This window comes from Crinia signifera, chromosome 1 (assembly GCF_055691185.1).
Source record: "Crinia signifera chromosome 1, ASM5569118v1, whole genome shotgun sequence".
NCBI classification, from domain to species: Eukaryota; Metazoa; Chordata; class Amphibia; order Anura; family Myobatrachidae; genus Crinia; species Crinia signifera.
Window position 1 is genome coordinate 46,247,777 of NC_139217.1, and position 15,364 is coordinate 46,263,140.

The 15,364-nt window shown below is 46.3% G+C and overlaps 1 protein-coding gene across 2 annotated transcripts in view; it reads left to right on the top strand.

Annotated features, from left to right (window-relative positions):
* Positions 1 to 11,638: 11,638 nt before the first annotated feature.
* FGFRL1 (fibroblast growth factor receptor like 1) overlaps positions 11,639 to 15,364 on the top strand; it is a 107,126-nt gene continuing 103,400 nt past the window's right edge. The window contains exons 1-2 of one of the 2 annotated variants that reach the window (XM_083147754.1): positions 11,639 to 11,865; positions 13,897 to 13,991. In XM_083147754.1, the coding sequence (XP_083003880.1) occupies positions 11,654 to 11,865; positions 13,897 to 13,991 (307 nt within the window). In that variant the 5' untranslated portion in view covers positions 11,639 to 11,653. Of the gene's footprint in view, positions 11,866 to 13,078; positions 13,100 to 13,896; positions 13,992 to 15,364 lie in introns of those variants that run through there. The other variant, XM_083147843.1, reaches the window with a different exon arrangement.

A 15,364-nucleotide genomic window follows, 5' to 3' on the forward strand; every position in this document is an offset into this window, starting at 1 on the left:
CCAAAAACCTGTATTTTCCCGCCAAAACATGACGGTGGGGTGGGGGGGGGGGTCAATGTAAGAATAAAACAATTCTGTTGGTGGAGACAGTTTCCAGAATTACATTTTTTTCAATTCATGAGGAACTGTGCAATCACTGAGGCATGAGGCACCTGATGCCTCAGTGGCGTCACCAATTCCTGGTGAAATGAGTACCTGGCTCATTTACAAAAGGTTCCAATGCACAAATACAGTAGACAGCCAATAGGTCAATGCCTTGGGGTCAAGAGGTAACAGATAGACAGTGCTTAATGAAACAGGTACAAAAGGTCAACAGATTTAAAAAGTTGACACACACACACACACATGTATGGGCTGGCACAAGTTTTTGGTTCTGCTTGATTTTCCATATCTAACACATAATGCATGTCGACCAGACTGTCTAACTAATTCCTGTAGATCTTCTAAACCACACCTGTCCACATAACAGCACAATAGCAGCCTTCATTGTGTACAGGCCCCCAGTGTATTTTGAACCTCGGATGGGAATGTTGGTTTTTAGAGAACGTAATGTATTGTTTCCTCACATTACAGAAAGAGCATTGGAAGAAACAACTGTTTTAGACAATATTTACAGTACGCTGAGTTCCGAGTCCTATTGTACCGCAGCGCATTGTTTTGCAAACCAGCTACGTTTGCCTTAGTCACAGGTTGCGGCAAGTGGTGGCCCGTACATTGTCACTGCAAAACTGCACACGTCACTTCATGATGGACTTAACAACGGGACCAAACCTAGGGGGGGATGTACTAAGCCTTCAAGAGAGCTAAAGTACCAGCCAATCAGCCCCTAACTGCCATCTTTCAGACTGTGGTGTAGCTGTATGAAGCAGCGATAAGGGAGGAGAAGTGAGCCAGAGGAGTAGTGGCACATGGCAACCAATCAGCTGTTCTTTATAATTTTATATTATGCAAATTATAGATGTTACTTCAGTGCTGATTGGTTGCCATGGGCCACTTCTCCTCTGGCTCACTTCTCCTCCCTTATCACTGCTTCATACATCTACCCCTCTGTTGGTTGGTGCTTTATCTCTCTACCTTTAACCCTAGGATGTCAGGAAGCTTTGGGAGCTGATTTTGGAAACCACCGTACTTGCATTCACTATAACAACAAGCCTGGATAATCAGCTCTGCAGCGGTTTCTTCTATGGAGGTCATTTGCAAAGTAGAAAAAAATGCGTCAGTGCTTTTTATTTTTCTCTTGCACAAATGCAGCTATTCCAACATGGCCGGATCACGGCTGGTGGGGGTCCTGGGCAACAAATGTGTGGGGCCCCCACCATTACATTTTTTTGTTAATATTTGTTTAAAAAAAAAAAACACGTTTTTTTTCCCAAACATCGGCCGGGAACATCGCATCCATCGGAACATCACGACCAATCAGGACATCCTTTTATTAACAGCAGGAACAGCCAGGTACAGAGGGGGGGGGGAAACGATGGGACTGGCTTGTGGGGAGGTTAATTTACACTTCCCCAGTGGCTGCTATTGTCTGCAATGATCAGCAGCAGGGCAAATGCTGGGACTGGGAGAGAGCACGGGGAGGCAGAGGGACCGGGAGAGTGTGCTGCCTGTCCCTGGGGGCCACACAGGCTGCTTTTTAAGAGACTTCTTTGATTTATTAAGTAGTCTGTGGGGGGCCGTTAATGAGTGGGGGCCCCAGGACGACCGCCCCTGTCACCCCTTGGATAATCCAGCCCTGTATTCCAGAGCCAGGGGCATACATGATGGCAGAGTGGTTAGTATTGCTACCTCACAATGGGCCTGATTCTGGTTCACTCACAAATTCTCTCTCTAATGGACAAACCATGCTGTACTGCAGGTGGGGCTGATGTAACATATGTAAAATAAGCTTCCTCTGGGAAACACTGCAGCAGCGGTATGTCTACAAGCAGAACCCATTTATCCCAGACACGTCCTGCAAATCACCTGTTATGACCGGGGGTGCAGGGCGCGCACAGCACTGCAGTTCTGTTCCGTTTACAATTTCACTTATTTTCATCACGGGATCATATGATGAAAGCAGAGTCTTGCTGTGCTGTGCTATCATTACTCTAGTATAAACAGCGCATCAAAGCCTGGAAAATAATCCCGAGCAATACATATTTGTGTCTGGCATGGCATGCACCGGGTATCTGTGCTATGCATTGCTGGGGAGGGGTCCAGAGACGGTCTGTTCTCTTGTGTCAGAATATTATGGTCTGCTCTCTCGTGCCTGACATATTGGGCTCTGATATATAATGTATGGTATATAGTACATGATGCATTGTTGCCTCCCCTCCTGCAGGAGACTCCCTGACATAGCCGCAATCTCCCTCTCATTAGTCTAGAAATCTCCCTCATGTGACCTAGCCCACATTACAGTGTTACATCATAGTTACCTCCCCTCCTGCATTCTGCAGGATAATCCCTGACATAGCAGCAATCTCACTCTCTCCCTCATTAGTCTAGAAATCTCCCTCATGTCACCTAGCCCACATTACACTGCTACATCATAGTTACCTCCCCTCCTGCATTCTGCAGGAGACTCCCTGACATAGCTGCAATCTCCCTTTCTCCCTCATTAGTCTAGCAATATCCCTCATGTCACCTAGCCCACATTACACTGTTACATCATAGCTGCCTACCCTCCTGCATTCTGCAGGAGACTCCCTGACATAGCCGCAATCTCCCTCTCTCCCTCATTAGTCTAGAAATCTCCCTCATGTGACCTAGCCCACATTACACTGTTACACCATAGTTACCTCCCCTCCTGCATTCTGCAGGAGACTCCATGACATAGCAGCAATCTCCCTCTCTCCCTCATTAGTCTAGCAATCTCCCTCATGTCACCTAGACCGCATTACACTGTTACATCATTGTTACCTCCCCCTGCATTCTGCAGGAGACTCACTGACATACCAGCAATCTCCCTCTCTCCCTCATTAGTCTAGCAATCTGCCTCATGTCACCTAGACCACATTACACTGTTACATCATAGTTACCTCCCCCTGCATTCTGCAGGAGACTCACTGACATAGCAGCAATCTCCCTCTCTCCCTCATTAGTCTAGCAATCTCCCTCATGTCACCTAGCCCACATTACACTGTTACATCATAGCTGCCTACCCTCCTGCATTCTGCAGGAGACTCCCTGAAATAGCAGCAAACACCCTCTCTCCCTCATTAGTCTAGCAATCTCCCTCATTTCACCTAGCCCACATTACACTGTTACATTTTTGTGGGAAAAAAGCAATGAGAGACAGATACATTTACATTGAATCATCAGCGCCATTCCCCAGCACTTTACCAAGTACAGTAGCTCTTACTTGCTGCTTTGGGGAACATCTACATTTGGATATAAGCAGTGTCGGACTGGGGCATGAAGGGCCCACCAGGGAAATGCACTCACAGGGGCCCACCAAGGGGCGTGGTCTTTTTGAAGGGGCGTGGTCTTTTTGAAGGGGCGTGGTCACCTGACCAGAGAGGGGTGGCTTTACACTATGCAATTTTGGGCCAATTTCATCCGATTTTGGCACTTTTGGGCTGATAATCGGGCAAAATCGGTGTCAAAATCGCAGGTGTGTGACATCCGATCCGTAAATCCCCCACCCTGATAATAAAGCACATAGGTCCCACATAGCCCCCCCAGATATTACAGCACATAGTTCCTCCACAAACAGATAATAGTACAGCACATAGGCCCCCCCATATAGTACATTACATAGATCCCCCACTCAGATAATAGTACAGCACATAGGCCCCCCATAGGCGAATCTAGAATTACGGTAATGGGTGGTCCCAAATCCAAAGTTACAGGTAGGCGGTACCTTTGCGCGGCGTAGCCGCGCGGCGAAAAGGGGCGTGGCCTCATGGGGCAGGGGCGTGGCATAACAAAATGGGGCATGGTATTACACTTTAGACTACACTCCGTAATACCCATTACACATAAATCAACATGCCGTAATGCCAAATACACATGAGGCCACACACCATAATGCCCATTACATACTATATAACAAAACGTTATGCCCATTACATATTTGACACATACAGTAAGTGCAGCTTACCTACGTGCTCATTGCTAGGGGGTTCATGATCAATGCCAAGGGGGCTTCATGCTCGATGCCATGTGGGAATACATGCTTGTTGCCAAGGGGGGGATGTCTCATGCCGCTGGACTCACTTAATTGTAAGAAATGACAGCCAGGCAGAGAGCGCTGTGCTCGGCTGTTTAGTCTTAGGAATTGCTTATTGCCAAGGGGGATGTTACACGCTGCTGGACTCACCTAATTGAAATAAATGACAGCTGGGAAGAGAGCGATGTGCGCTGCCCGGCTGTAGTCTCTGCAGGAGCATCAATATTTTCAGTTCTCGCGCTGGGGTCTGGCAGCCAATCAGGAGCAGCTACCAATACCACTCCTGATTGGCTGCCAGCAGTGGCTGCCAGCAGTCCAAAGGGAAAATTGAAAATATGGATGCCACTGCTTAGACTACAGCTGGGCAGCGCACATCGCCAGGGCCGTCTTTTCATATGGGCTTAATGGGCACTTGCCCAGGGGCCCTAGGTGTATAAGGGCCCTATTCTGATAGCTGAGGATCCCCTTTTTCCAGGGATACCAGAATTTTGAAAATCGGCCCTGGGGAACTGGAGATATCCAACTTCAAAGCAGCAGTCCACATCCGACCTGTTAATTACAATTCCCTGTTATATTTCTCAGGTTTTCTCTGACATAGAGTTTTTCTGAGAGTATATTCCAAAACCTGGGACTCTCCCCTTTCTGAAGACACTATCGGCTTGTCTCTATCATGCCCAGAACCAGAGATATCAGCCTTCCAGCAGCCGGTCCCTGCTCCAGCTCCAAACGTCTGGTGTACAGTTTTATATTTTTGTCAATGGATTGCTCTGGCTCCTGATCTCTGATACCCAAGTTCCCAGCACCTTCTGAAAGTTAGGACTCTAGGTTTTTATACTAGTGAAGGCTAAGAAATCTATTTCCAGATAATGGCGATATCTGCAGTCAACAACCTGCCCTTCCACCGGAAAATGACGAATATTAAGCCCACTCCGTTATCCAACCTTCCCCTGCGTATAAAACACCCCCTACCTCCCTGGAAGTTATTTACAGGGGACCCTTCATTCAGCTCAGGGCCCCCTTCCACACGTTAGTGTTCACCCTCCCACCACCTGTGCAGTAAAGGAGTAATTAGCAGAAGTTACTGCTCCAGGTCCTACATGTTGAGTGGAAGGGAGAGCATCCCCTGCCACCCGTGGGACATCAAAGCTGCTGCTGCAAGCACCCCCCACCCCTAGGAGGGGAGAATGGGTAAGGGCCCCAGTGCATTGCTTTGCCCAGGGGCCCACACTGTTGTTAAGATGGCCCTGCACATCGCTCTCTGCCCGGCTGTCATTTCTTTCAATTAGGTGCGTCCAGCGGCGTGAGACATCCCCCTTGGCAACAAGCAATTCATTAGACTAAGCAGCCGGGCAGCACACAGCTCTTTCTGCCCGGCTAATGCATTACATAGGTCCCCCCACTCAAATAGTGCAGCACATAGGCACCCCATATAGTACATTACATACATATAGGTCCCCCCACTCAGATAATAGTACAGCACATAGGCCCCCATACAATACATAGGTCCCCCCACTCATATAATAGTACAGCACAGCACGTAGGCCCCCAATAAAATACACTACATAGGCCCCCACTCAAATAGTACAACACATAGCCCCCCCCATATAGTACAACACATAGCCCCCCCCATATAGTACATTACATAGGTCCCCCACTCAAATAGTACAGCACATAGGCCCCCATATAGTACAGCACATAGGCCCCCATATAGTACAGCACATAGGCCCCCATATAGTACAGCACATAGGCCCCCATATAGAACAGCATATAGTACAGCACATAGGCCCCCCATATAGTACAGCACATAGGCCCCCATATAGTACAGCACATAGGCCCCCCATATAGTACAGCATATAGTACAGCACATAGGCCCCCATATAGTACAGCACATAGGCCCCCCATATAGTACAGCACATAGGCCCCCCATATAGTACAGCATATAGTACAGCACATAGGCCCCCCATATAGTACAGCACATAGGCCCCCCATATAGTACAGCACATAGGCCCCCCATATAGTACAGCACATAGGCCCCCCATATAGTACAGCACATAGGCCCCCCATATAGTACAGCACATAGGCCCCCCATATAGTACAGCACATAGGTCCTCCCTACCCAGATAATATAGCACATAGGTCACACACACACACCTAAAAAAAAAAGATACAGCACCAACACATGGTTAGGTTAGTTACCTACCATTTTGCAGAAGGGGTCCAAAAGCAGCAAGCAGCTCCCTCTTCACCAGCCGGGAGGTCTCGGTACATCTACCCCCGCAGTTCTTATCCTGCAGCCGGGGGAGGTGGTTACCATGCGGGCGGGGATCTTTGTTGGGGCCATGGTGGCAGTTGCTCCCGTCCCAGTGCAGAGTCCTGTGCTGCGCCGGCGGGAGTCGGGAGAACTGTCTGTGGCAAGTGGCTGCGGCGTCTGATGTCATGACGCACGACGCAGCGCAGCACAGCAGTCAGTGTGACAGGGTCCCAGGCAAGGCTGCCGGGATATTGCTACTGTACTGTGGCGGCGGGGGAATAAAGAGCAATAGCCCCGCCCCCCTAAACAAGTGGGCGGGGCTAGAAATCACCGGGGCCCACCGGGGGATTCCCCGGTTTCCCGCCAGGCCAGTCCGAGCCTGGATATAAGTCATTTTTAAATGATGTAGCAGTGCACACTATAAAGCTTCTAGGTGCCACGTTCACAATCTCTTTTCCATAAATGGAAGTAGACACACCCTTTAAGTGGAGCATGACACGCCCCACAATGAGGCGCTGTGTAAAATTCTGCTACCAACTATAATCTCCCTGAAACTAATTTTTTAAAGTAGGCAAGTATGATATGATGTGTGCAGTGTCTGCGCTGTTCCCTATAGTGTGTATTGCCCTGTAGTGAATCGCTCAGAATGCTGAGCACAGCACTGCATCAGTGATGTGTGCTGAGCGATCTGTCACTGCCTGTGTTATCAATAGAGAGAACACGCTTGAAATATCTAGCCCAGCAATATCGCTATGGGGCACACACACACACACAACGATTTAGTCAGATCACTTAGAAATGTGGCTTTGTGCCCCAATCTACTGAAGAGGAGAGGGATATAGGTGCCACTATTTCAGGTGAGGTAATGTAAAAAAAGCAATGAGGAAGACAGGTCAGATGCTTGGTTGCATAGGGAGAGGAATCCACAGCATAAAGAAAATAGTAATAATGCCACAAAACAGCATGGTTTTACTGCAGGGAGATCATGTCAAACAAGTCTCATTGACTTTTTTGACTCCCTGACCAAAATACTAGATGAAGGGGGGGCTGTAGATGTGGCATATCTAGACTTTAGTAAGGCATTTGACACTGTCCCACATCGCAGGCTGCTAAATAAACTTGAAAGTGTGGGATTTGATTATAAAACAATTAAATGGATAAGAACCTGGTTGCAGGATAGGAAACAGACAGTTGTAGTAAATGGAGTGCATTCTATGGAGGGACATGTTACCAGTGGAGTACCCCAGGGATCTGTACTTGGACCAGTGCTCTTTAATATCGTTGTTAGTGACATTGCAGATGGTATTGAAGGGAAAGTATGCCTTTTTGCAGATGACACAAAGATATGCAACAGAGTAGACACACCAGGAGCGGTAAATCAAATGACTGATGATCTAAGTAAACTTGAGAATTGGTCAAGAGAATGGCAACTACAGTTTAATGCTAAAAAATGCAAAATTATGCACTTGGGACTCAAAAACCCAAAGGCTCAATATAGTATCAAGGGTACTATAATGGAAACGGTACTTGTGAGTTATCCGGGCGTCCGATTTTTAAATCGGGTCGGATCGGGACATCGCATCGCATCGCATGCGACCATCGGATGCGATGCGATGACCCGATTTTTCCATAGGAATCAATGTTAAAATGGACTGAGTCCATTTTAACATGGAATTCAATGGGAAAAAGGGTCCTTTTCATACCCCTACTATCCAAGTGGGCATGGAGTTGGATATAAACCTGTGGCGAGCGTAGCGAGCCACCGAGCCCGAAGCGCGGCGAGCGTAGCGAGCCCCGCGAGGGGACACGGAATACCGTCCCCTCGCGGGGCTCGCTTCGCTCGCCACGCTTCGGGCTCGGTGGCTCGCTACGCTCGCCACAGGTTTATATCCAACTCCATGCCCACTTGGATAGTAGGGGTATGAAAAGGATCCCTTTTTCCATAGGAATCATTTTAACATTGATTCCTATGGAAAAATCGGGTCATCGCATCCGATGGTCGCATGCGATGCGATGCGATGCGATATCGCATCGCATCTGATTGTATGCCTTAACTTAAGGCATACAATCAAAAAATCGGACGCCCGGATAACTCACAAGTACCATGGAAACTACTGAGGAGGAAAGAGATCTAGGAGTCACTATTTCAAGTGACTTAAAGGCAGGAAAGCAATGTAGCAAAGCAATGAGGAAGGCTAGTCAGATGCTTGGATGCATAGGGAGAGGAATCAGTAGCAGAAAAAAGACGTAATAATGCCACTTTATAGGTCATTGGTACGACCTCATCTGGAAAACTGTGTCCAGGGCCGGCTCTACCACTAGGCAGCTTTAGGCAGCTGCCTAGGGCGCCGGGATCTAGGGGGGGCGCCACCAAGTCTACCTATCAAAAAAAAAAGGATGTCTGTGAGGATCCTTGTTGTACTTAATGCAGGTCGGTTGCTGTGGAACCTCTACGACCTCACCCCCATACTTTCTCTTGAGGCATACTTCCCTATTTTTCTGCCCTCTCTTCCTATACTCTGTTGTGGGTGGCAAAGGGGAGGGTTCTGGGGGCCTTCAGGGGTCTTTCCCACCTACCTGGGAGGACCACTCAATTTTGGGAGTCTCTCTGCCATTCCAGAATGTTAGGCAAGTGTGTATTAAGGGGTTGGAAAATGGTTATTGGTGGCAGTAAGTTTTGCCTAGGGTGCTGAGAAGCCTTACACCGGCCCTGACTGTGTCCAGTTCTGGAGACCATATCTTCAGAAGGATATAAATACATTGGAAAGTGTACAATGAAGGGCAACTAAAATGGTGCATGGCCTACATCACAAAACTTACCTGGATAGACTAAAAGATCTTAACATGTATACAGGGGTGGGGTCCTGGGGTGCACACCAATTGAGAGGTGCGACCCTGCGGAGACCTTTCAGTAGAACTGCATACAAAGTCAAAGGTGCAGGTGCACAAATTAGACTCCCAATTTTAAAATTTTGCAATAAAATTTTGCATTTTTAGCGAGGTTCTTCGCTTATTTATGGCTTGCCCACCGCGTCCAGGTGACCTCATTAGTCGGGCAAGTCCCTAACATTTTGGGGGGTACAAATCTAGGGCACAGGGCACCCCAAAATGGTACAGCCGAGTGACCCCAGGGCAACACAAGACTGAAAGAAATATATAGTGAAACAAAGTGAGTATAGGTTAGTGAGAGAGGCTGCTAAAGATAGCAGGGGTAAGTAAGTGAGAGGTAAAAAAATGAGAGATAAAGTAGTGAGAGGTGAAGTAGTGAGAGGTAAAGGTGAGAAATGAATTACATTGAAATAAAACACACAATAGGGATGAAAGTGAATATAAAAATAAGTGTTAATTTGTGTTGCTCCTGAGGCCAAACAGTCACACCAGTCCAGGGGGACCCACAAACCAGAAGTGCTGCTCCCTACAGTATAATGGATGCAGTACCAGTGCTGCTCCCTATAGTATATGATGGATGCAGTGCCTTTGCTGCTACCTATAGTATATGATGGATGCAGTACCAGTGCTGCTCCCTTTATTATATGATGAATGCAGTGCCAGTACTGCTCCCTATAGTATATTATGGATGCAGTGCTATTGCTGCTCCCTATAGTATATGATGGATACAGTGCATGTGCTGCTCCCTACAGTATAATGGATGCAGTACCAGTGCTGCTCCCTATAGTATATGATGGATGCAGTGCCTTTGCTGCTACCTATAGTATATGATAGATGCAGTACCAGTGCTGCTCCCTACAGTATATGGATGCAGTACCAGTGCTGCTCCCTATAGTATATGATTGATGCAGTGCTATTGCTGCTCCCTATAGTATATGATGGATGCAGTGCCAGTGCTGCTCCCTATAGTATATGATGGATGCAGTACCAGTGCTGCTCCCTATAGTATATGATGGATACAGTGCATGTGCTGCTCCCTACAGTATAATGGATGCAGTACCAGTGCTGCTCCCTATAGTATATGATGGATGCAGTGCCAGTACTGCTCCCTATAGTATATTATGGATGCAGTGCTATTGCTGCTCCCTATAGTATATGATGGATACAGTGCATGTGCTGCTCTGTACAGTATAATGGATGCAGTGCCAGTGCTGCTCCCTATAGTATATGATGGATGCAGTACCAGTGCTGCCCCCTATCGTATATGATGGATGCAGTACCAGTGCTGCTCCCTATAGTATATGATGGATACAGTGCAGGTGCTGCTCCCTATAGTATATGATGGATACAGTGCATGTGCTGCTCCCTACAGTATAATGGATGCAGTACCAGTGCTGCTCCCTATAGTATATGATAGATGCAGTACCAGTACTGCTCCCTACAGTATATGATTGATACAGTACCAGTGCTGCTCCCTATAGTATATGATGGATGCAGTGCTATTGCTGCTCCCTATAGTATATGATGGATGCAGTACCAGTGCTGCTCCCTATAGTATATGATGGATGCAGTGCCAGTGCTGCTCCCTATAGTATATGATGGATACAGTGCATGTGCTGCTCCCTACAGTATAATGGATGCAGTACCAGTGCTGCTCCCTATAGTATATGATGGATGCAGTGCCAGTACTGCTCCCTATAGTATATTATGGATGCAGTGCTATTGCTGCTCCCTACAGTATAATGGATACAGTGCATGTGCTGCTCCTTATAGTATATGATGGATGCAGTGCCAGTACTGCTCCCTATAGTATATGATGGATGCAGTACTGCTCCCTATAGTATATAATGGATGCAGTGCCAGTACTGCTCCCTATAGTATATTATGGATGCAGTGCTATTGCTGCTCCCTACAGTATAATGGATACAGTGCATGTGCTGCTCCCTATAGTATATGATAGATGCAGTACCAGTGCTGCTCCCTACAGTATATGATGGATGCAGTGCCAGTACTGCTCGCTATAGTATATGATGGATGCAGTATTGCTCCCTATGGTATATTACAGATGCAGTACCAGTGCTGATCCCTATTGTATATGATAGATGCAGTGCCAGTGGTGCTCCCCACAGTGAGTTCTGCAGTGCCTGTATGGTGTAATACAGTGTGAAGCAGTGCTCCCCTGTGCTATATACCTCACTGCTGCTCCTGAGTCCTGGCTGCACTGTGCATCACCCTCACCTCGCGCAGGGGGAACTCCCACAGTCCTGGCTCACCAGCCGCGGCGGACTAGGGGTTAAGCGCCTGCCCGCCGCTATAGGCTTGGAGGGAGAGCCGCAGTAGCCCATTGGCTGGAAGTTTCCATGTGGGCGGACTCGGCGTGCTGCAGTCCGCTGCTGCTGGGATCACAAAGCCTGCGGGGAGCGCACAGTGCGAGGAGGTTGCTGCGGGGGCTCCCGGTGTCCCATTGTCTGTCCCAGCAGCACACCGGCCCCGGGGCCAGGGGAGAGAGAGCAGCGGGGGATGAGAGCCGTGTGACAGAGGCCGGAGTATGGTGTCCCTGCACAGCCTGGAGGTGGGTCATCAGCTGCACTGTGTATGTCTACTACACACTGTATACTTCTATTACTGCTGCTGCTACTACTACAGCAGCCTCTGGCCACCCCTGCACCTCCTCTTCCCTGCATGCTGCCCTGTGTCTATAGATGTGTATGTGTGTGTGTGTATATATATATATATATATATATATATATATATATATAATATATCTAATATATCACTGTGTGCTCCATTCTGACCATCTCTGCCCTTTCTCATCTCTGCTGCTTACTGCTCTCACCAGGGCATGACCCCCTCTCACCCTCACATGTGACCCTCTGTCCACCACCCCTGACCCCTAGAGAAAGCCTGGTAGGAAAATGTCTGTAATAAATTCTGCATATAGTAAATGAGGTAATTATTATACAGTAGATACCTGGTAGTATTTATTGTTCACTGTAATAGGGGCTATACCAGGGTTAGAATGTATCCAACAGACTGACTCCTGGTCATATGGATTAAATAGAGGTATTCCTAGTTCCATGGGCAGCAGGGCTGTCACTGTGCTTGGAGACAATGGAATATGGATCTCTGTGTAACACGTTTAATGTGGGAGAATGTCACTGTGCTGTTGGAATGAGTGGTCTCCTGCTCGCCATATGTTTCCCGGTGTCCCTTATAGTGTCTTCTGTATGAGCAGGTTAGAATATCTTGTAGTGTTTGTCACAGTAACTTTACACCATAATCAGGATTCTGCTGTCTATATATTAAACTCTGTGAAAGTCGCGTTTGATAATGTGTCATTCATTTTATTTTAATTCCTTTATCCCATATTAAAGCGATCAATTCTGTATATTGTGGAACAGAAATGATTGAAGGTTCCTGGTAGTTTCTAAACTTTGCCCCCTTCCCCCCCCCCATGATCAGCCCTGTTTATTTTTTGTTTTATAGATTTTCTTAAAATTAAGTTTAATCTAAGGAAGAAAATTTTTGTTTTAGATTTATGGCTCATTCAAACTTTTCAGCAATTTTTTTTGCAAACTCTATTTTTTTAAGTTGAATGGCTTGAAGGGATATTATTTGTTTTGGAGCCTAGGGAGGGGGGGGGGGGTTTGATATTTTGACTAGCGAAGCCAAGCGACATGCACAAGACTAATAAAGAGCGAAGCACAGAGCTGCATTCATCGGCTGCCCTCAGCAAACGTGTGTACTGTGGCTTAGCTCTGGCTCCCTCAATACAGCTTTTCATTCTTAATCATCAATGTGACCGGGTTAGTATAGGAAGCCGGAACGTATATAACACGTGGGGATATTTATACTGCAAAGGGGGTGGGGGGGCTCTTTGCATAGGGCAATGTGGGCGGATTAACTCTTTGTGCGCCGAGAGGCCAACGAGGGATTTGCTCAGACTTCGGCTGACGTGGGGTTAAGGAGAGCCCCTCCGCTGCAAATTTGTACGCCAAATACTAGGTGTAATTATTTAACTTGTTGGAATCAATACAAGGATTGTTGTGTGTCCCCAGGGTAGAAAGCGTTTACAAGTGCCAGGAATTCAGACACTGTTTAGAGAGTGAGAGTAGAGCAGTGTATTTGGCTGTAATTATTGTACACCTTTGGGCTGTTTTCGCAGTACATTTGTAAACCCTAACGCCCTTTGACATGTATTTTGTAAAGTTAATTGGCAGCAACATCACATTGTCACAACTGTCACACATGGGACGGAATGAGCTGTAGAACGGAATCTAACCCCCCCCCCCCCCCCCCCACACCAGACCCACAGTTCTATACCCGTACATAGATGGATCTTAGCCTAACCGCCACCGTAACCTTTTGCACTTTGCAGCAGAACACCTTGCGGAGTTCTCCGTACCCTTACCGCTTTCTGTTTCAAAATTATGCCTTTCTACTCCGTGACTTGATATTATTTTGGTTAATGTCAAAATGAAATTGTCCTCTGCTCCATTAGGACGAATTTTATCTTATTTTTATTTATTTTTTATTTTTTTCAGCATGTCTTTTCTATTATTTCAACGATATTGAATTCAGATGTTTTGTGTTTTTTTTTTAGGTATTTATTAAAAGACATTAAACAGCGCTTCGCCATGGAATTCCAGTTCGCTCTCCTTATTGTTGGGATAATTGCGTTTTCCGACTCGGCAAGAGGTAAGCGTGATAATTGTAAACATACAAAAATAGGCCTCCCGCTGGCACATAGTAAATACCATGCACTGTTTCTTTGTTTTTGTTAGTTTGGGTACGAACCATCCTTAGAAAAACAGATCGACTCCCAAACGAGACCCCATTTTTTTTCAGCGCCTTCCTTGTAATATAACCAATGTGGTTTCTTATCGTGCTATTATCGGAAGTGTATTGCGAGTCAGACGAAGGCCCTTCTCTTAAGACTTAAATAATGGAGACTAAAATGATTCCACTGAGTTAAATTTCAGAAGGATCCTCTAAGCCTCCTCCTTTTTATATCTGTTTTCCTTAGTAAACCAAACAAGCAATTATGGCACTCTCCTAAGTGGCAAGTCCCACAGCTCCTATGTTGTCACCTAAGTTATCAACGGCAGGAGATAATGGCTTTCTGCAAACAAGGATCCCACAGATGTCTGAGTGCATCATTTGGATATCTTGGAGGAGACTGAATGCTAAATGGTTTATAGCCCTTTAGAAATAGGCCAGATTGTGTGAATAGTGGAAACTGTGAAGTGTTGTGGATTCGGCGGTGTGGGTCCTTCTGTACACTACACCTGCCTAGAAAAATGCTAATGTTATTGGGTTAATGAACTGTCCAAGGAGTGCACAATACCCAGCAAGTTTCACCCAATGTTGTAATGCTTCATCTTATCCACTTGTGACACTTTAGTAGATCCGCTGTTGATAATTAGTCCATTTTATAGGGTGTATTATCCAGAATGAATGGGGCAGGTTGTACAGATTATCTGTATTATTCTGTGCCAAACAGAAAGTATCCTAAATAAACTACGTTTACATTTTTAACAGTGATCTGTATTGGTGATCATCACTATTTCAATAGATTGTAAGCTTGCGAGCAGGGCCCTCCTTCCTATTTGCCTGTCCATAGCTACTTAGTTTGTTTCCAATTGTAAAGTGCAACGGAGTTTGCTGCTCTCTATTAGAAACAGTTAATTAATGACAAATAAATAACAATAACATTATTACTGGACTAGAGTTATTTACTTTGCTGTTGACCTTTTTATCTTTTTTTATTTAATTCTTTATCTGGATAAAGCCGCTCCAGACAAATATGAGATCTAGATTTTGTAAAAAAAAAAAAAAAAGTAAAAGCGTAGGTGTTACATAAAACAGCCAATCAGATTCCTGCTATAATTACATTACAGTGTAGAAAATGTTAGCTGGAATCCCATTGGCTCCTGATGGAAAACCCGGTGTTTCTCCTCTCCTTTCCCAGCGTAGAATGTAACACGTGAACCTGAAATTTGTGCTCAGCTTTCAATCTGATTACATTTTCCTATCCTCCTGGTCAGCACCCCTCTCCCCTCTCCCCTGTT